This window comes from Anolis carolinensis, chromosome 1 (assembly GCF_035594765.1).
Source record: "Anolis carolinensis isolate JA03-04 chromosome 1, rAnoCar3.1.pri, whole genome shotgun sequence".
Classification (NCBI taxonomy): domain Eukaryota; kingdom Metazoa; phylum Chordata; class Lepidosauria; order Squamata; family Dactyloidae; genus Anolis; species Anolis carolinensis.
Window position 1 is genome coordinate 187,648,259 of NC_085841.1, and position 14,891 is coordinate 187,663,149.

At 40.8% G+C, this 14,891-nt stretch overlaps 1 protein-coding gene across 2 annotated transcripts in view; it reads left to right on the top strand.

Annotated features, from left to right (window-relative positions):
- Nucleotides 1-13,918, top strand: part of pard3b (par-3 family cell polarity regulator beta) — a 691,700-nt gene extending 677,782 nt beyond the window's left edge. For both annotated transcript variants that reach the window (XM_008114949.3, XM_062969129.1), the window contains one exon: nucleotides 7,890-13,918. In XM_008114949.3, the coding sequence (XP_008113156.2) occupies nucleotides 7,890-8,250 (361 nt within the window). In that variant the 3' untranslated portion in view covers nucleotides 8,251-13,918. The remainder of the gene's footprint in view (nucleotides 1-7,889) is intronic.
- The last annotated feature ends 973 nt before the right edge of the window (nucleotides 13,919-14,891 follow it).

The window sequence follows — 14,891 nt, forward strand, 5'->3', positions numbered from 1 at the left end:
TGGGTCACTGGGGAGGCATGAACCAGGCTTCTGAACTCTATGCCTCTCAGGAGCCAAGAAAAACAAGAAGGAAGGAGAACAAAATTAATTAGGAGCTCCTTGGAGGTGGTCCTTACTGCAAGGAGAAAACACAGCATTGTTTGCTTGTGTTTGGAAAGGCAAATGTAAATTCTGTGTGGGTGTTGGTGTGTGTTCAGTATTTACTCTAGTTTCAGTGAGATCCAGGTTTTGAGAGTTTTCAGTTTTATCTTGGAGAGAAGAATTACATATTACGCTTAATCAAGATCTGTAAACTAAACCATCCCTTCAGGGTTTTCTTCCTTAAGGGGATCCTTCTTTCCATGCTTTGATGTGGTCAGGTACATTTCCTCTAACCCAGTGGTTCTCAACCTGGAGTCCCTAGATATTTTTGGCCCACAACTCCTAGAAATCCATCCAGTTTACCAGCTGTTAGGGTTTCTGGGAGTTGAAGGCCAAAAACATCTGGGGACCCCAGGTTGAGAACCACTGCTCTAACCCATCCACATCAATGGCTCCATAGCCATTGAAAAGGTAAACATGAAACCTGAGAACTGCCAAACTGCATGTATATGCCCACTTCAGCTACTTTGGCTTTTTCAACCAGTGTTGGAAGCAGCAGCTGAATGTCTGTATGAACAATTTGGTATGAAAACATTCTTTTCAAAATTGAAATGTGGGGGTAAAGAGAAAGTGCTCCACCACCCAGAAGGATAATTGCAAAGTACATCCTGGAAGTCCTTGTAACCTTAGTAGTCTTATAGCTCTTTCCAGGCTATGTTCCATAAAAAATGGGGTCGGTTTCTACTCTTCCCTGCCTGCACCACTTAAGAAAGATTTTAATAAGACATGGTGCTTCCTCTTGCCACCCACTTTTTCAGCAGGAAGCAAACCAAAGCAATGATTAATCAAGATGACTTCTGATTGAGAACTAGTATAGTATAGTGGTTTGCGTGTTTCACTTGGACTCTGGGAGACCAGGGTTTGAAACCAGTAGGTGAACTATCTCAGGAAAATAAAGGTGATGGTTATTGTTTGTTTCTTTATGCATTTAAAATATAGTATTGCCATTTAGATCTGTGAAAAAAATGCTCTTAATTGCTCAGCCCTTCAAACAATGAAATTCTGCAGTTCTACATAGAATGTCTAGGTACAGGCCTATAAAGAAATGGCTTTTGAGCGGATATGCATAGAATTCTTATAGATTCCATAATCCCAAACAAACAAAAAAACATTGCTGATACAACATTTTTGAAAACGTAGTTCTAACTCTGCTCTGTATTTGAGAATGAAGTCTAGCTAGCTGCAGTGCTTCCAGGTGGGATACTCATGTTTAACCTACTCTCCCCAGATTCCTCTAGGATTGTTCTGCATGAATCAAAATTCAATATGCACTATTTTTCCTGCTTCACTCCCTTAAGCCTGTAGGGTAAATCACCAACATTGGCCATGTACAAATATTATCTGCTTTGAAATGAACCTACACTCCCTCTCTCGGGACTCTTCAGTACAAATGTTTCCTGTTTAAAGTGGAAAAGGGAGAGAGGAAGAATTCCAGGCCTTGGACTTTCAGGACCCTTGTTCTCCCCAGAGATTTCTCACTTTTAAAACAGAACATTATAAAAGACAGGCCCTCCCGGTTCCACATGAGAAACACCAGACAAAGTGCTGACGGACCTGAAGCCACCCTCAGAGATACTAACAGGACATTGAAACCATGGGTGTTAGAACTGTTACTCCCACCAAATTGACTTTATTTCTGCCATACAGTTTATGGCACAAAATAAAAGTGCCTGTCCTTAAGATTAGATATGTTTTACAAGCATCCTTCAGTCTAACAAAGATGCTCTTTTTAAAATCTGTCCAGTTTCCTTTTCCTCCCTGCCTACATGGATTTTTTAAAAACAGCATTTGCATTGAGAGAATGTTAAAGGAGGACTGGAGATACACAGATTATAATGCTGGGTTGCAGAAAACAGTGCAATAAAGCTTGACCTGGAAAATAATGATCCTGCTGTAGTTGCATGTGCCTGCCTACAACAAGCAAGGAAAGCAGCAGCTGCCTCTAGAATCCTTTAGAGAACATGTGTGAACAATATAACAGAGAGAGAAAAGGAAAGAGCAGATAAGCATCCCAAACCAGCTACCTCCCATCCTGGATTAGAAGAAAATGTTGATCTGTAAATATGGCAACCGAGATTTTTAGAGAATTATAGAGATTGTATTTTGGAATGGAATGGAATTGAAATGTAATAAAATTAATCATTTTAAAAAATGGCAAGCAAAATGGAAATAATAAAAAAGTGGAGGCTGGTGAAAGAAAAAGTAATTTTTGGAGGCAATGTGGGAAAAAACCACTTCAGATTATCTTTAGAAGGTTCAAATTGGTTTTCTTTACTCATGCAGGGCTTACCTGACTTAGTTGTTTCATTTCTTGTGTGCATAGTGTTAGTTCTAAATTAAAATTTGGTGAAACAGATGGAACTGCTTTCTGCCTATGATATCACATTTTCTATTTAAGAAATAATACCCACAAATACATTTACTGAATTGGGGAATATATGTATAGTCAAGAAAAGCAGGATTAACAGCTGTTCTGTACTGACTTGCAAAATAATATGAAAATACTACTGATTCGCCACCCAGGTGCAGTATAGAAACTGCAATAGCAATCTAATAAACAAGAATTTGTTTGACCAACAGCAAGCACTTTATCTGTATCACACCTCTGCGATTTAATCCTTAAATACAAATCCTATAAAGCATCTACAGCTTCTGCATCTGTGGCTTTTACCAAATTAATACTTTTTGCATATTTATTTGCATCTGATCTTGATGTTTTACTTAATGGAATAAAATTATCTGTTGCACATTGCTGAGGAAATATTTTCTTGGCCCAGTGCTATGTCTGTCTTCTTGGAAGAAAGAAGTCCCTTTAAGCACTAAAGTGTGTTTAGGATTAGAGGCCTTTAGGCCTTGAACAAGTTGAGTGGTATTTATATTAAGGCCATGACTGCTACTTGGACATTTCAGATCCCAGTGGGAAGATCTGCCAAAAGAAGCACTCTGTGATAATCTTGCATCATCTCCTGATCCTTGTATCAGGGGCATTACACAGGAACTCTCCCAACGATATTGATCATAAGTCCCTGGCTTTCTGTCAGCAGATTAAGAAGGGAAGAAAGGCTAACCAAAGAGTTTGTAGATATGTGTAGGAATTAATGCATCAGAATTTTTCAGTTCCATTGTGATTTTTCCTCGCTTGGCTTTTCTTTGGGATTCTGAAAATTTGCTTTGATCACAGCTGTGACACAGTCATCTGGAAATTATCTCGATTTTAGGCCCATAGCTCTGTGGTGACTGAGCTTCTTTTTATTGAGGGTTTCCTGAAGAGACAATTGGGAAGATTCATCTTGGCTAAAGAGCACATTTACTCCACTGATGAAGGAGCAAATCTCATCCAGTTTATGAATGAAATCACTGAGGTGTTAAATAATAGAATAACATGTTTCCCCCTGATATTCTGAATGCCAGGCTGGTCGTTCTTTGAAGTAACCAACTGATACCATTTTCAGATGTTGTCCACCTTAAGCCCAAGGACAGGCATCCATTGTTATTTACAGTTTTCCTGGCTCTGGTGACTTTATCACATGGGGGAGCCCCCCTCCCATGTTGCAGGGACAGCATCCGGCAATGCTTTCACCCTGGTTGGGGATGGATGATGTCATATGATGGCTGCCATGGGGCTCCGTCCCCAAAGAAGGCTCTAAGCGTCCGAGGATGCTTATTTTCAGCAATGTGATGAGGTTGTGGGAGGGGAACAATCTCAGACTTCTCAAGTAAAAATTTGACCTTTAATCATACCTGAACCAGAGCTGGACTTTCAGCCTTTTCCCTTCCTTTGGGGTAAGACAGCATTGAAGCTACAAAGAAATGAGTGGCAATCACAAGGCACTAGCAGGCTCACATGGCTAATTGAAGCCCAAAACTGAATCAGATCAATCTGCAGGGTAGCCACAGCTTGGCTCTGGATCCAGGCATGAATCTACCTGCCTGCCATTCAACATCTACCCTGCTGCCTGGAGTTATTTGGGGTGACATACTTGGGATGCTATATGGCTGGATGCCAGTGCATGGTTCCCCGTCATTTGAAGGCAGGGCATAAATGCATCCCCCCTCCTCCTCCCCCCAGGCATGGCTCCATGTGCCCTCACTCAATGGCTCCATATGGGGAAACCCAGCTGAGTATGACACCTGCCATGTCTTCCCTCCAACTGGATCTAGGCACCATGCTTTAATAAATCTTTATACCATACGTTTTCAAACAGCAGGAGAGAGGCATGTGCATAGAATGTCTCCTGTCCCTCCCATCGTAACACTGTACACTCCTAGCAGGTGACTTGCTGAAGTGCCTGTGAAATTCACATGGATACTCTTGGGAATAAGAATGCCATTCATAGGGAAATGGTGCCTGACCAGGATGTCCCTCTCCATGATCTGCAAGGTTAGAGGGGTCATTCCCATATCTCAAAAAATAATTTTAGTTAAAGAGGTGGAAAAGCAGAAAGAGGCAAGGAAAATGTATCAGGACAATGAAATGCAAAGATACAGAATGGAGGACGATGCCTGGCTTGACAGCAGTATGTGTGAAAAAGACCTTGGAGTCCTCATGGATAACAAGTTAAACATGAGCCTACAATGTGATGCGGCAGCAGAAAAAACCAATGGGATTTTGGCCTGCATCAATAGGGGTATAGCGTATAGATCCAGGGAAGTCATGCTACTCCTCTATTCTGAATTGGTCAGACCACACCTGGAATACTGTGTTCAATTCTGGGCACCGCAATTGAAGGGAGATGTTGACAAGCTGGAAAGCGTCCAGAGGAGGGCGACTAAAATGATCAAGGGTCTGAAGAACAAGCCTTATGAGGAGCAGCTTAAAGAACTGGGTATGTTTAGCCTGCAGAAGAGAAGGCTGAGAGGAGACAGGATAGCCATGTACAAATATGTGAGGGGAGGTCATAGGGAGGAGGGAGCAAGCTTGTTTGCTGCTGCCCTGGAGACTAGGACACGGAACAATGGCTTCAAACTACAAGAAAGGAGATTCCACCTGAACATCAGGAAGAACTTCCTCACTGTGAGGGCTGTTCAGCAGTGGAACTCTCTCCCCTGAGCTGTGGTGGAGGCTCCTTCTTTGGAGGCTTTTAAGCAGAGGCTGGATGGCCACCTGTTGAGGGTGCTTTGAATGAGAATTTCCTGCTTCTTAGCAGGGGGTTGGACTGGATAGCCCACAAGGTCTCTTCCAACTCTACGATTCTATAACACTAAAGCAATTCTCCTATGAAAAAGGTTCTTTTTTGAGCTTTAGCTAAAAATTGTAAGCAGAGAAATGATATGGAAGATGTTGAGTATAACAAATTAAATGTTGTGTGGGACAGAAGCTGGCAAACTCCATAGGGTAGTTTCCCACCTACTAGGCCATATGAGAACAACACTGCTTCCCTTGGGGGGAAAAAATGGAAACAGGATACTAAACCAGGAATGTCTCAAAACTCACTCTTGGTTTTCCAAAAGGCGTTCTTTTGAAATTCCTAAAGGGAGCATGAATTGTATGCTTGAAAAGAAAATGACTTCCAGAAACCACAATTTGCCCTCTTTTGGTGTTTTTTCTCCTGTGTAGAGTAGTGCAAAAGGTACTGGGATTGTGCAAAATCAGCCTAGCTAGCCTGCTGCTGATATGATTCTGGTGTAGATAACCATGACTCAAAACTGAATGAAACTGACCTACCAAAACAAAACCTATTCCTTCGCACATTGTTTCATATTTAAATTATTCACAAGATGTGGTGGTGGCCAATATCTTGGATTCAGAGAGAGCCAAATCAGTGGATACCCACAGTTGCCCTGACCATTCCTGGTTCCACAGTCAGTGTATCCATCTTCCCCTACTCCCACCAATCTACACTGATTTCACCAATTTGCAGAGTGGGGTGAGTGAACTCAGGGTTGCCCAAGGAGGTTTTCCCAACTTTTCACATGCCTTTAATTAAATCTTGCAACACTAATGCAGAATGTAAAAGGCTGCAACTGGATACGTCCTAACAAAGTTGATCCTCACTTCTGGAGTTTTCTTGTTGTCTGTCTTCAAGTTGTTCCTTACCCTATCATGGGGTTTTCTTGGCCTGATTTGTCCAGAAGAGCTTGCTTTTGTCTTACTTAAAGGCTGAAAGAGTGTTGCTTACCCAAAGCCACCTAGTAGGGTTCCATGGTAGCGCAGAGATTTGAACCCTAGTCTTCAGATCCATAGCCCAACACTCAAAATATTCCTGTGGAATATGACTGAAAGATGTGTTTGGAAGAGAAGTATCATTATGGGTTTGGTTTTTCATATTCAGCTATTATGACTCAAAGAATGGGATTGTGTGGTTTGAGTGCTACTTCCTCTGTGTATTAATTTTGTAGCCCATTTTAAATGGCGCAAGTCTTTCTACCGTCAGTCTGAATGAAAACACTGAATTGTCACACTGGCCAAAGTCCTGTCTCTCTTTTGTTGTTATCTAAGTCTTTTCCCCGACTTGCTTAAGGTGGATTTTGGTTGTTACATCTGAGCAGCCATGCACCTCGATTTCGCTGAGCAGAAACTAAACCTGGCTGTCTTCCAAGGCTCCACTCTTTTCTCATGCAAGCTGGATCAAATTTATGGAGGTTAGGAAAAGGTGTGCAATTTCACAAATTCAGCATTTATTTCAAACAATAACACTTTTAAAAAACACAGAGGTAGAACATGTATTTGGAGCACACATGCAAGGATGTATCACACATCAGCATTTTGGGCTAAATTCAGTTTGTACTAAGACCTACTAGAAAACACAGTATCTATTTTTGCATCTCACAAAAATGTTTCCATCAGCCAATTTCTCCATTATTGTTTCTGTAAGCGTGGAAATATTTTAGCCTAATCGCTTGGAGTATTTGTGGTTTCGGAGTTGACATCTACATACAACAGTTATTTATTCTGTGTAACACTTATCCTGGCTTTATCCTTATTAGAAGAGAATCCCTCATTAATGTAAATCCTAGAATTAAGACAGAGAAACTACAGAAATGACTCCATAATCAGGCCCCCTGACATTACACTATCACATGGGTTGCCTTTCCCCCTCATGCATCAGAGCTCGACAAATACTTTTGGAAGCAGACAAGTTACAGAGATCCCTGATTCTAGCTTTCCCAGTTTCCTGTGTACATGTGAAGGAAGAGAGAGAGAGAAACAGTGTGTGTGTCCATCCTGAAACCTTACTGGCAGCAGGCCCACTAAACACAGATACTACATATTCTTCATGTTTTCTTCTGAGTGTTCCAGACTTTCCAGCCATGGGGATTAAGAAAGTTTTATAAACTGACATGTTTGAGACAAGAAAATTGGCCAAACAGCTCTGAGGTGTGAATATTGGTATACAGGAATCCTTGGGAGGTTTGCTGGGGATGCTGAATGAACTCATCTGTTTATCCTTAAGCCAGATAAGCCACAGTTAGAGCCATACCACAGAAAGGATTTTTTGCTTTCCATTATTGCTGAGGGATCATGAGTAGTTTTGCATGATGAGCCAGGGGACTCCAGTGGTGCCTTTTTGTCAAGGAGCTGCTATGCATGCTGGACTTTTCCGCCCAACATCTTCTGTGTTTTGCCTATCGAGCAGCATGAGACTGGGGAAGCCTTTCTTCTCTTTTGACTTACATGGGCTATTTGCTACAAAGGCTGGCATTTCTTGCCCCAGGCAAAGGGAGAACTTTAAATGAAAATGATGCTAGGAATTCTATTTACAGCTGTACGTGCACACACCCTTTAAAAAAATTATTTCCCTTCCCAGGCATGGACCTGTAGAACCAGCGGAGTACATAACGGGACTACGGGCACCTTACAAAGAGAGAGATCTTCCTTACTTTCAAGGAGGCCAGCCAACAGGTCAACCTTCTAAAGGGAGCTACGTTCATCCACATGATGCCTCGAGGCCAGCAGAATTATGGTATGCTCAGTATTACTCAACACAACCAGTGTCCCAGCATAAAGGACCCCTCCGGCAAGACGTACCTCCATCACCTCCTCAAGGCCACAGGGTTCTACCTTACAACGAAATGGGAAGAGTGGCCTCCCGTCCAGCTGGTCCTGATCACTATCAGTATAGGCATCAAGATCCACGACAAAAGGATCCCATGACTGCAGCTGTATAGCTTAAAGGTGGACTCTTCTTCACATCTAACAAGAAAAAATGGACATCATCTTTCTGGCACCACCGAGCTTGGCTACCCCAAGACAGACGTCCTTTAACTGTGGCTAGTCAGCATCCAGGATATATTCCTAAATGTATTACATGCTCGTACAACGTGGTACGTGATTTTTAGGTAGCAATGCATCAGAGAGTATTTTTTTTAAAAGTTGCTTGTACGTAGAAGGTGGTAGATGAAGAAAAAGTGGAATTTCCAAGCACATCACAAAGTGCCATTCAGGGCTGTTTGCAACTGTCATAAGCACATATTCCAAGACTCTTGTTTTGGAAAAGTTTCAGAAAAGGCATCTATCTAATCAGTGCAATTATGTGTGTACTTAGTATATTATGTAGACCACCTTCAACTGGAGAATCTCCAACTTGCAGGATCCCCTGGCAGGTTCACAAGGGGCTTCATTATGTTAGGAAATGTATTTCACTGATGGTGCAAATTATTTTGTTGCCATTATATCAGGGGTTATCACTCACATTTTAACCCTCACAGTGACCTTCTTAGTTGCCCCTCTGGGGATATTGTATTTCTGTCTTTTCTTCTGTATTGGACACATATCATGATTCTCTCTCTCTTCCCTCCTGCCTTCAGTTTTCTAATATCAAATAATAGACAAATGGAGGGGGGGAGGGTTGATAATCTTTAGTTGAAACCAATGACTTGTGATGCCTCCAGGAATTATATATACAAAAGCCCTATATGCAGCCTCTTATTTCCTGAGAATAGGATGTTTTTGCCTTTGGGCTGGGAGACTTGGTGAGAGCTGCTTCCCCATTAGTGACATTGCCATATTTCAGCTTATAATTATATACTAGTAATTGGCAGCACATGGAAAGCCAGATTCACCCCTTGTGTGACATTATTTGGTCTTCACCATTGCCAATACCCATCCCTAGACAAGAAGGATGCAGGGAAGAAGCAGTCACCACCAGTAATACATACAATCCATTGACAGCATACTTATGCAAAGCTGGTGTACCATCTTCCTCTGAAATTGGCTCTCCCAGGAGATTAATTGTTGAGTGTGTTTGCAACATTGTGCTGCAGTGCTGGTTTTAGCAAAATGTGGCTTGGCTGAGCTGGCTTCCCACCAATCCCAGAAAAGACGTCCTGGCTAAATGTCCAAGAAGTCCATGGCAATAAGTGGCAGCCTTTGGGGCTTATGAGATACAGTACATATGTTTCTCCTTAAATACCGTAACTTCCAGTCATTCCAAAAATAAATGACGAGAGAACGGAGATGAACAAGGTTCTACTCAAATGGAAGTTGGACATTGTGGGCAGACAAAGAATGATTGCATGGGAAATGTAGGAAGGAGTCCTTTCAATATTCTAGACCTGCATTTGTCACCAAGGCTAACTTGATTGACCCCAGCATTTTGAAGAAATTCAGCATATCTTTTTAATTCCACAGACTTTGACATCAGAGGCATTTCAGGCCTCTGCTTCAGCCCATTTTCTGGGAGGGAAAGACCTTGGGTCTAGCCACGGAAATGTATGAGGCGATGGGTTGGTTTTCTTTTGGTATGCAGCAAATTAACAGGATTCATTACATAGGTCATCTCATAATTATTATATATCGCACTGAGGGGTCACCTACCAGGCACAGCCATTTATCATTTAGCCTTTCTGAAATGGCTTCATTATACCGGGTGGCCTCAGGAGACATGGCGCATAGTGAATCTATCACGCACACAAATTTGCATTGCTGCATTTCAGAGTGTCAGCTCTTTTACTCCCCATGAAAGATTCAACGGTTTTATATGGGATCCACAGGCCCTGCATTGTTGTCCTGAGCATTAATATTCAGGTAAGTAATTGAATTTTAACCAAACTTGCAGCCTCAGATTCAAAGTCCTCGAGTAATGATTAGTGAGTTTTGAATCCAAGGTCGTGTGACCTATCCTTCCTAGATTTCAATGTCATATACATTGCTAAACAGAAGTAGGACAATGGCTTAAAATACCAAACATGCTTCTGTGATTAATTTTAACAGGGAAAAGTCAACAAGAAATGAATTGTCCATGTAATTATTCCTTGGTTATTTATTTCTAAAAATGCACCCTAATGTGAAAGATATTCATATCAAAGACAATAACTATTTCCAAGAAATGAATTTAATTTCAGGTGGCTGTGAATGAGTAGCTAGAAATGACTTGCAAGATGTGATTTCTTGTGTTGCCTTTTCTTATGAGTTATTTTCAGTTGTTTGATCCACTTTTAAGTGGGCAACTGATTTGACTATCATGTTAATTTACATGATTAGTTTACATAGTCTGAAGTGAATGGTAAGTTGCTGATAGGTCTCAGTTCTTGTATCTTGTTTAGTATCTGAACTGAGATAGACCACTACAGTATGGAAGGAAAATAGTGACATTTTTAAATAGGATATTTTATGAAATATATCGAACATGAAAATATAAAAGAACATGAACAATGTTGATGTAAAATGTAGCTGCTGGTACCTACAGTCAAATGGGCTTTGAAAAGTAGGTATTTGATGAATCCTGATCTGTGGTAAGTTTTCCCACTCTAACCTTATGGAGCTATACAAGACCTTCTTTTTATAATTGAATTTGCATTATTTTTATTTTTATTTCTGGTCTCATTTCAGCTCCTTCTGATAAGGTATGCAGCACATTTTGAAAAGAGCACAAACTGTTTGACACTTTCTGCCTTCTTTACCACTTCAAACTATGTCAGGTATTTGCTGTGTTTATAATTTGCTTGGAAACACTGACCCATTACTCAATACTCTCCACATTGAGTGGCTAGTGTTTGACTTTTCTTAGTCAAGTAGAGCCAAGTTGCCTTTCTATCAGACCAGGGTCATGTAAGCAAATTTTGGAGTCTGTTCCCTGTGTTTCAACTCTCTTATATCATCTTAGACCTTGTCCCTGGAATTTTTTTTTTAAGAAATAGGCCTCAGGAACATGCAGAGAAGCAATCAATGGAAAATACCTCAACTTTGCATAAGAAGCAGGATAGATATTATAAGAGAGGCTCTTCAACAAAAACACTTTTACAACTCCCTTTGGGGTATCACACTATGCCTGTGGTGGTTGCAGGATAAACCACATAAACTGAGATTAACAAAGAAAAAAATGGCAGCTGTACAATAAAGACAAAAAGGCCTCAAGGAGTGAGGACAGAAAAAATAGCTTTGCTTTTGTGTAATCAGAACCCTACAATAGATTGGGATCCTTCATTAAAAGAAACCAATATCGATTATGTTGACTTTATCTATCCTCAACGGAATTAAAAGAATTAATTCTGCCTTATAAACTGCTGCCTCCTAACCTTTTCTTGTGCCATATCATTCTAGTTTGCAAAGATAATTGACAGTGTTTCAGAAGCAAGGGAGGCATCCAGATTGGGTGGCAAGAACCTGTCTAGGTTATTTACGGCTTTTGCTGCTCAAGGCTCAGTTGTTTCAATGTAACCCGAAGTGCCCTGTAAAATTCCCATTGACTGCAGTGGCGCCATCTGGTAGGGCAAGGAAGGTCAAAAAGAGACCTTCTCAACCATTAATCTTAGTCGATGGCTTATTAAAGAGTAGTTCTGTGTTTTGAACAGTAGGAAACTTCCTCTCTCCCCGCATAGACACAACTGAGTAGATGCAGGTGCTTCATACGTTACAGATAGCTGTGGGGCAGCGGGTTAAAACTCTTGACTCCTCTTGTGGGGACAAGAACAAAATGAATTTCCCCTCATCAATCCAAAGTGCCAAATTTCTGACTGAGGAGCTAGGAAGCACTTGACTGCTTTAATTGACTCATCATGGTGGGTAGATCTGTGTGTGTGCATCTAAATATACATGTGTGTGCTGTGCACATATGCAGAGAGAGAAAGGGACACCTTCTCTGCAATAATGTCAAACAAGCTTTCTTAACACCATATTGCGGACAAATATGTAGTGCACACATATCTCCTAAGGTGCTATCGCTCATGGATTAAAATATACCACTTGCAAAAACAAAATGCATGCAAACTGAGTTATGAGTTGTTTCCTCCCTATTGTGAGCTCCTATATTTTGGAGATGTTTCTATCAGAAAAGGTCCTCTTGTATTCTAGAATGCCTTTATTCAACTTGTGTTAAAATGTGCCAATCTAGCAGTAGAAATCTCCAAGGTGAATGTTGGTTTCTGGGATAGTTTAGATTTGGACTTCTGGGAAGGTTGCTGAAGGTTGTTTCAAGATGATGACTGGTCGCCCTTCTTGAATATGTCCACAGCATGGAAAGTCTATCAATTCTGTGAAAAGGTGGGATGTCTTCCTGGGATCCCAGGCAAAGCAATATCTTTCTCTACAGACTCATTTCGACTTGGTATCTCCTTCATAGTCGTGTATGCAAACTCAGATCCCCGTTTCCTACATTACCTGGTATCTCTGCTACTTTTTCCTTTTTGATGAAAAACCAGAAGCAAGCAATAAAGGTAATGGGCCACTTTGCTTGTATTGGTGACCAAATTAGCTTTTAATGCCCTGCCAAAAAGCAGGGAAGAATGACCAGTAAGAAGTAGCAAGCTGCAAAACATGGTCATCTCAATCTACCCACATTAGGGGCTGTTTCCAGCTCAACCCCCTAATATGGCTAAACAAAATGTTAGACAGCCATGATGGGCATTCTTTCAAGACTGGCTGTTTAAAATATGCCGAGATAGTCAGATTGGTGGTGGAAAACCATCAGGGTAGCAGAAGGGCAAGGCTACCAACACTGGTTTCAGACCAGAGGTGTCAAGTGCCTTACTCTGGCCTTGGGTGTTATTCCTTAACTTAAGCGTTACACTTGAAATAGAGACTTGGCTGAAAGCCCAATAAACTTACTGGAAACACCAGTGTACTTTGGATCAAACTCCAGTTGCTTTTTTTAAACAAGTGAATTGTACATGAACAACTAAAGGTTTAATACCAGCAGTTCCCTGAATCACTAATTGGTATTAGACTGCAATAAAATGGGGAATTAACACTAAGCACAGCAGTTGAGAAGGTGGCTTTCTGGGAAGCCTAAAGGCCAGGGAACGGAATTAGGAAGCCGACAGTAGGCGTTCTAGCTCACAATGTTAACCAGAAACAGCTTTACCTGCTGCATATTTTTTGTATAATATGAAAGCGCTACCTCCATCTTCCTTTCCTCCCTCGCTGTCTTCTGTATGTAGTCTGGAGTGATTTCCCTCTTCCCTGTGGGAACTAAGAGTTGATTGTTTGCTCTCCCACATCAGGCACTGAAGTAGATAACTTTTTGCAGGAGTATTCCTACTATATTTAATCAAGTGCTGTTTTGCTTCTCAATGCAAAATGTAACAATTTAATCCTCAATTCACAAGATGACTTTTTCAGGCGATTTTGAATTTAATCCCACTGATTTTTGGCAGTTCAAACTGTAATAAGAGTGGCTCCGGTTTGCACATTGTCACCCTATCTATACTTTCGTTTTGTTTTTCTAATCTACATTTGTGTGCATTGTGTTGTTTAAAACCTCGGAAAGTTTATTTTAGGAGGAAGTACATTTGTTACCACAAGATCAAATTAGACCTTTTATTTTGTTTTTGTTATATATCACCATATAAATGTTGGACAGTTTTATTTTGCATTAAAATAAAGGCTTTAAGAACAACAGCCAAGTCACGTTTGTAATCTTTTGCTCCTTTTCAACCCCTCCTGCAGGGATGCCCCTTTACCTGGAATATGTTCCGCCTTCTGCTCCCTGTATGGACTCTATTCGCCTTATGGTAGAGAATTTACAGACAGATTTTAAAGGATGCGTGTAAATTGTTTAAAATGCCATTTGTTATGCTTTCTTTGAACCTCTTGAAATTCCTGAGTGGGAGGGAGAAATACATTACAGTCACCCCTTCACATTCACTGGGGTAAGGGGTGCAGGACCTCCATGAAAGTAGAGGGAAAACGCTATTATTTTTACCTGAGATAACATTTCTGTAGGACTCTCTTCCAGCATGACGTTATGGTCAACTTCCAACAAAATCTCATTGGAGAACCAACAAATGCCTAGAGAATGTCTAGAGCAGTGGTTCTCAACCTGGGGTCCCCAGATATTTTTGGCCTTCAACTCCCAGAAATCCTAACAGCTGGTAAACCTGGCTGGGGTTTCTGAGAGCTGTAGGCCAAAAACATCTGGGGACCAAAAACAATGCCTAGCAAAGAAAGTGGGATGGTGGCCAAATTGGGAGTCAAGGCTTTTCTGGATTCTTGGACCAGTTCTTAAACATGCTTCTGGAATGAGCTTCGTACATTCCAAGTAGACTGGAACGTACTTGGTCCTAATCCTTTTTTATACTGGTTTTAAACCACTTCATTGGATGTATTGCAATAGCAGATTCCCAGATTAGTTTAGTGTTTACACCTTATTTTTATTTTTTGGTTATTTAATATTTAATGTTTAATTTACTTTGTTGTTATTTGTCTTTACTGTTCTAATGTAACAGAAATCCTATGTAAAGTCATACTATGTATTTTTGACATTAATATCGAAATCTGAAATATATAGAAAGTCTTTACTCCCTGGGAATCTCTAGATCGTGCAGTGCAACCCTCAAGTGGAAGTTGACCATAGAATCAAATTTATGAATAT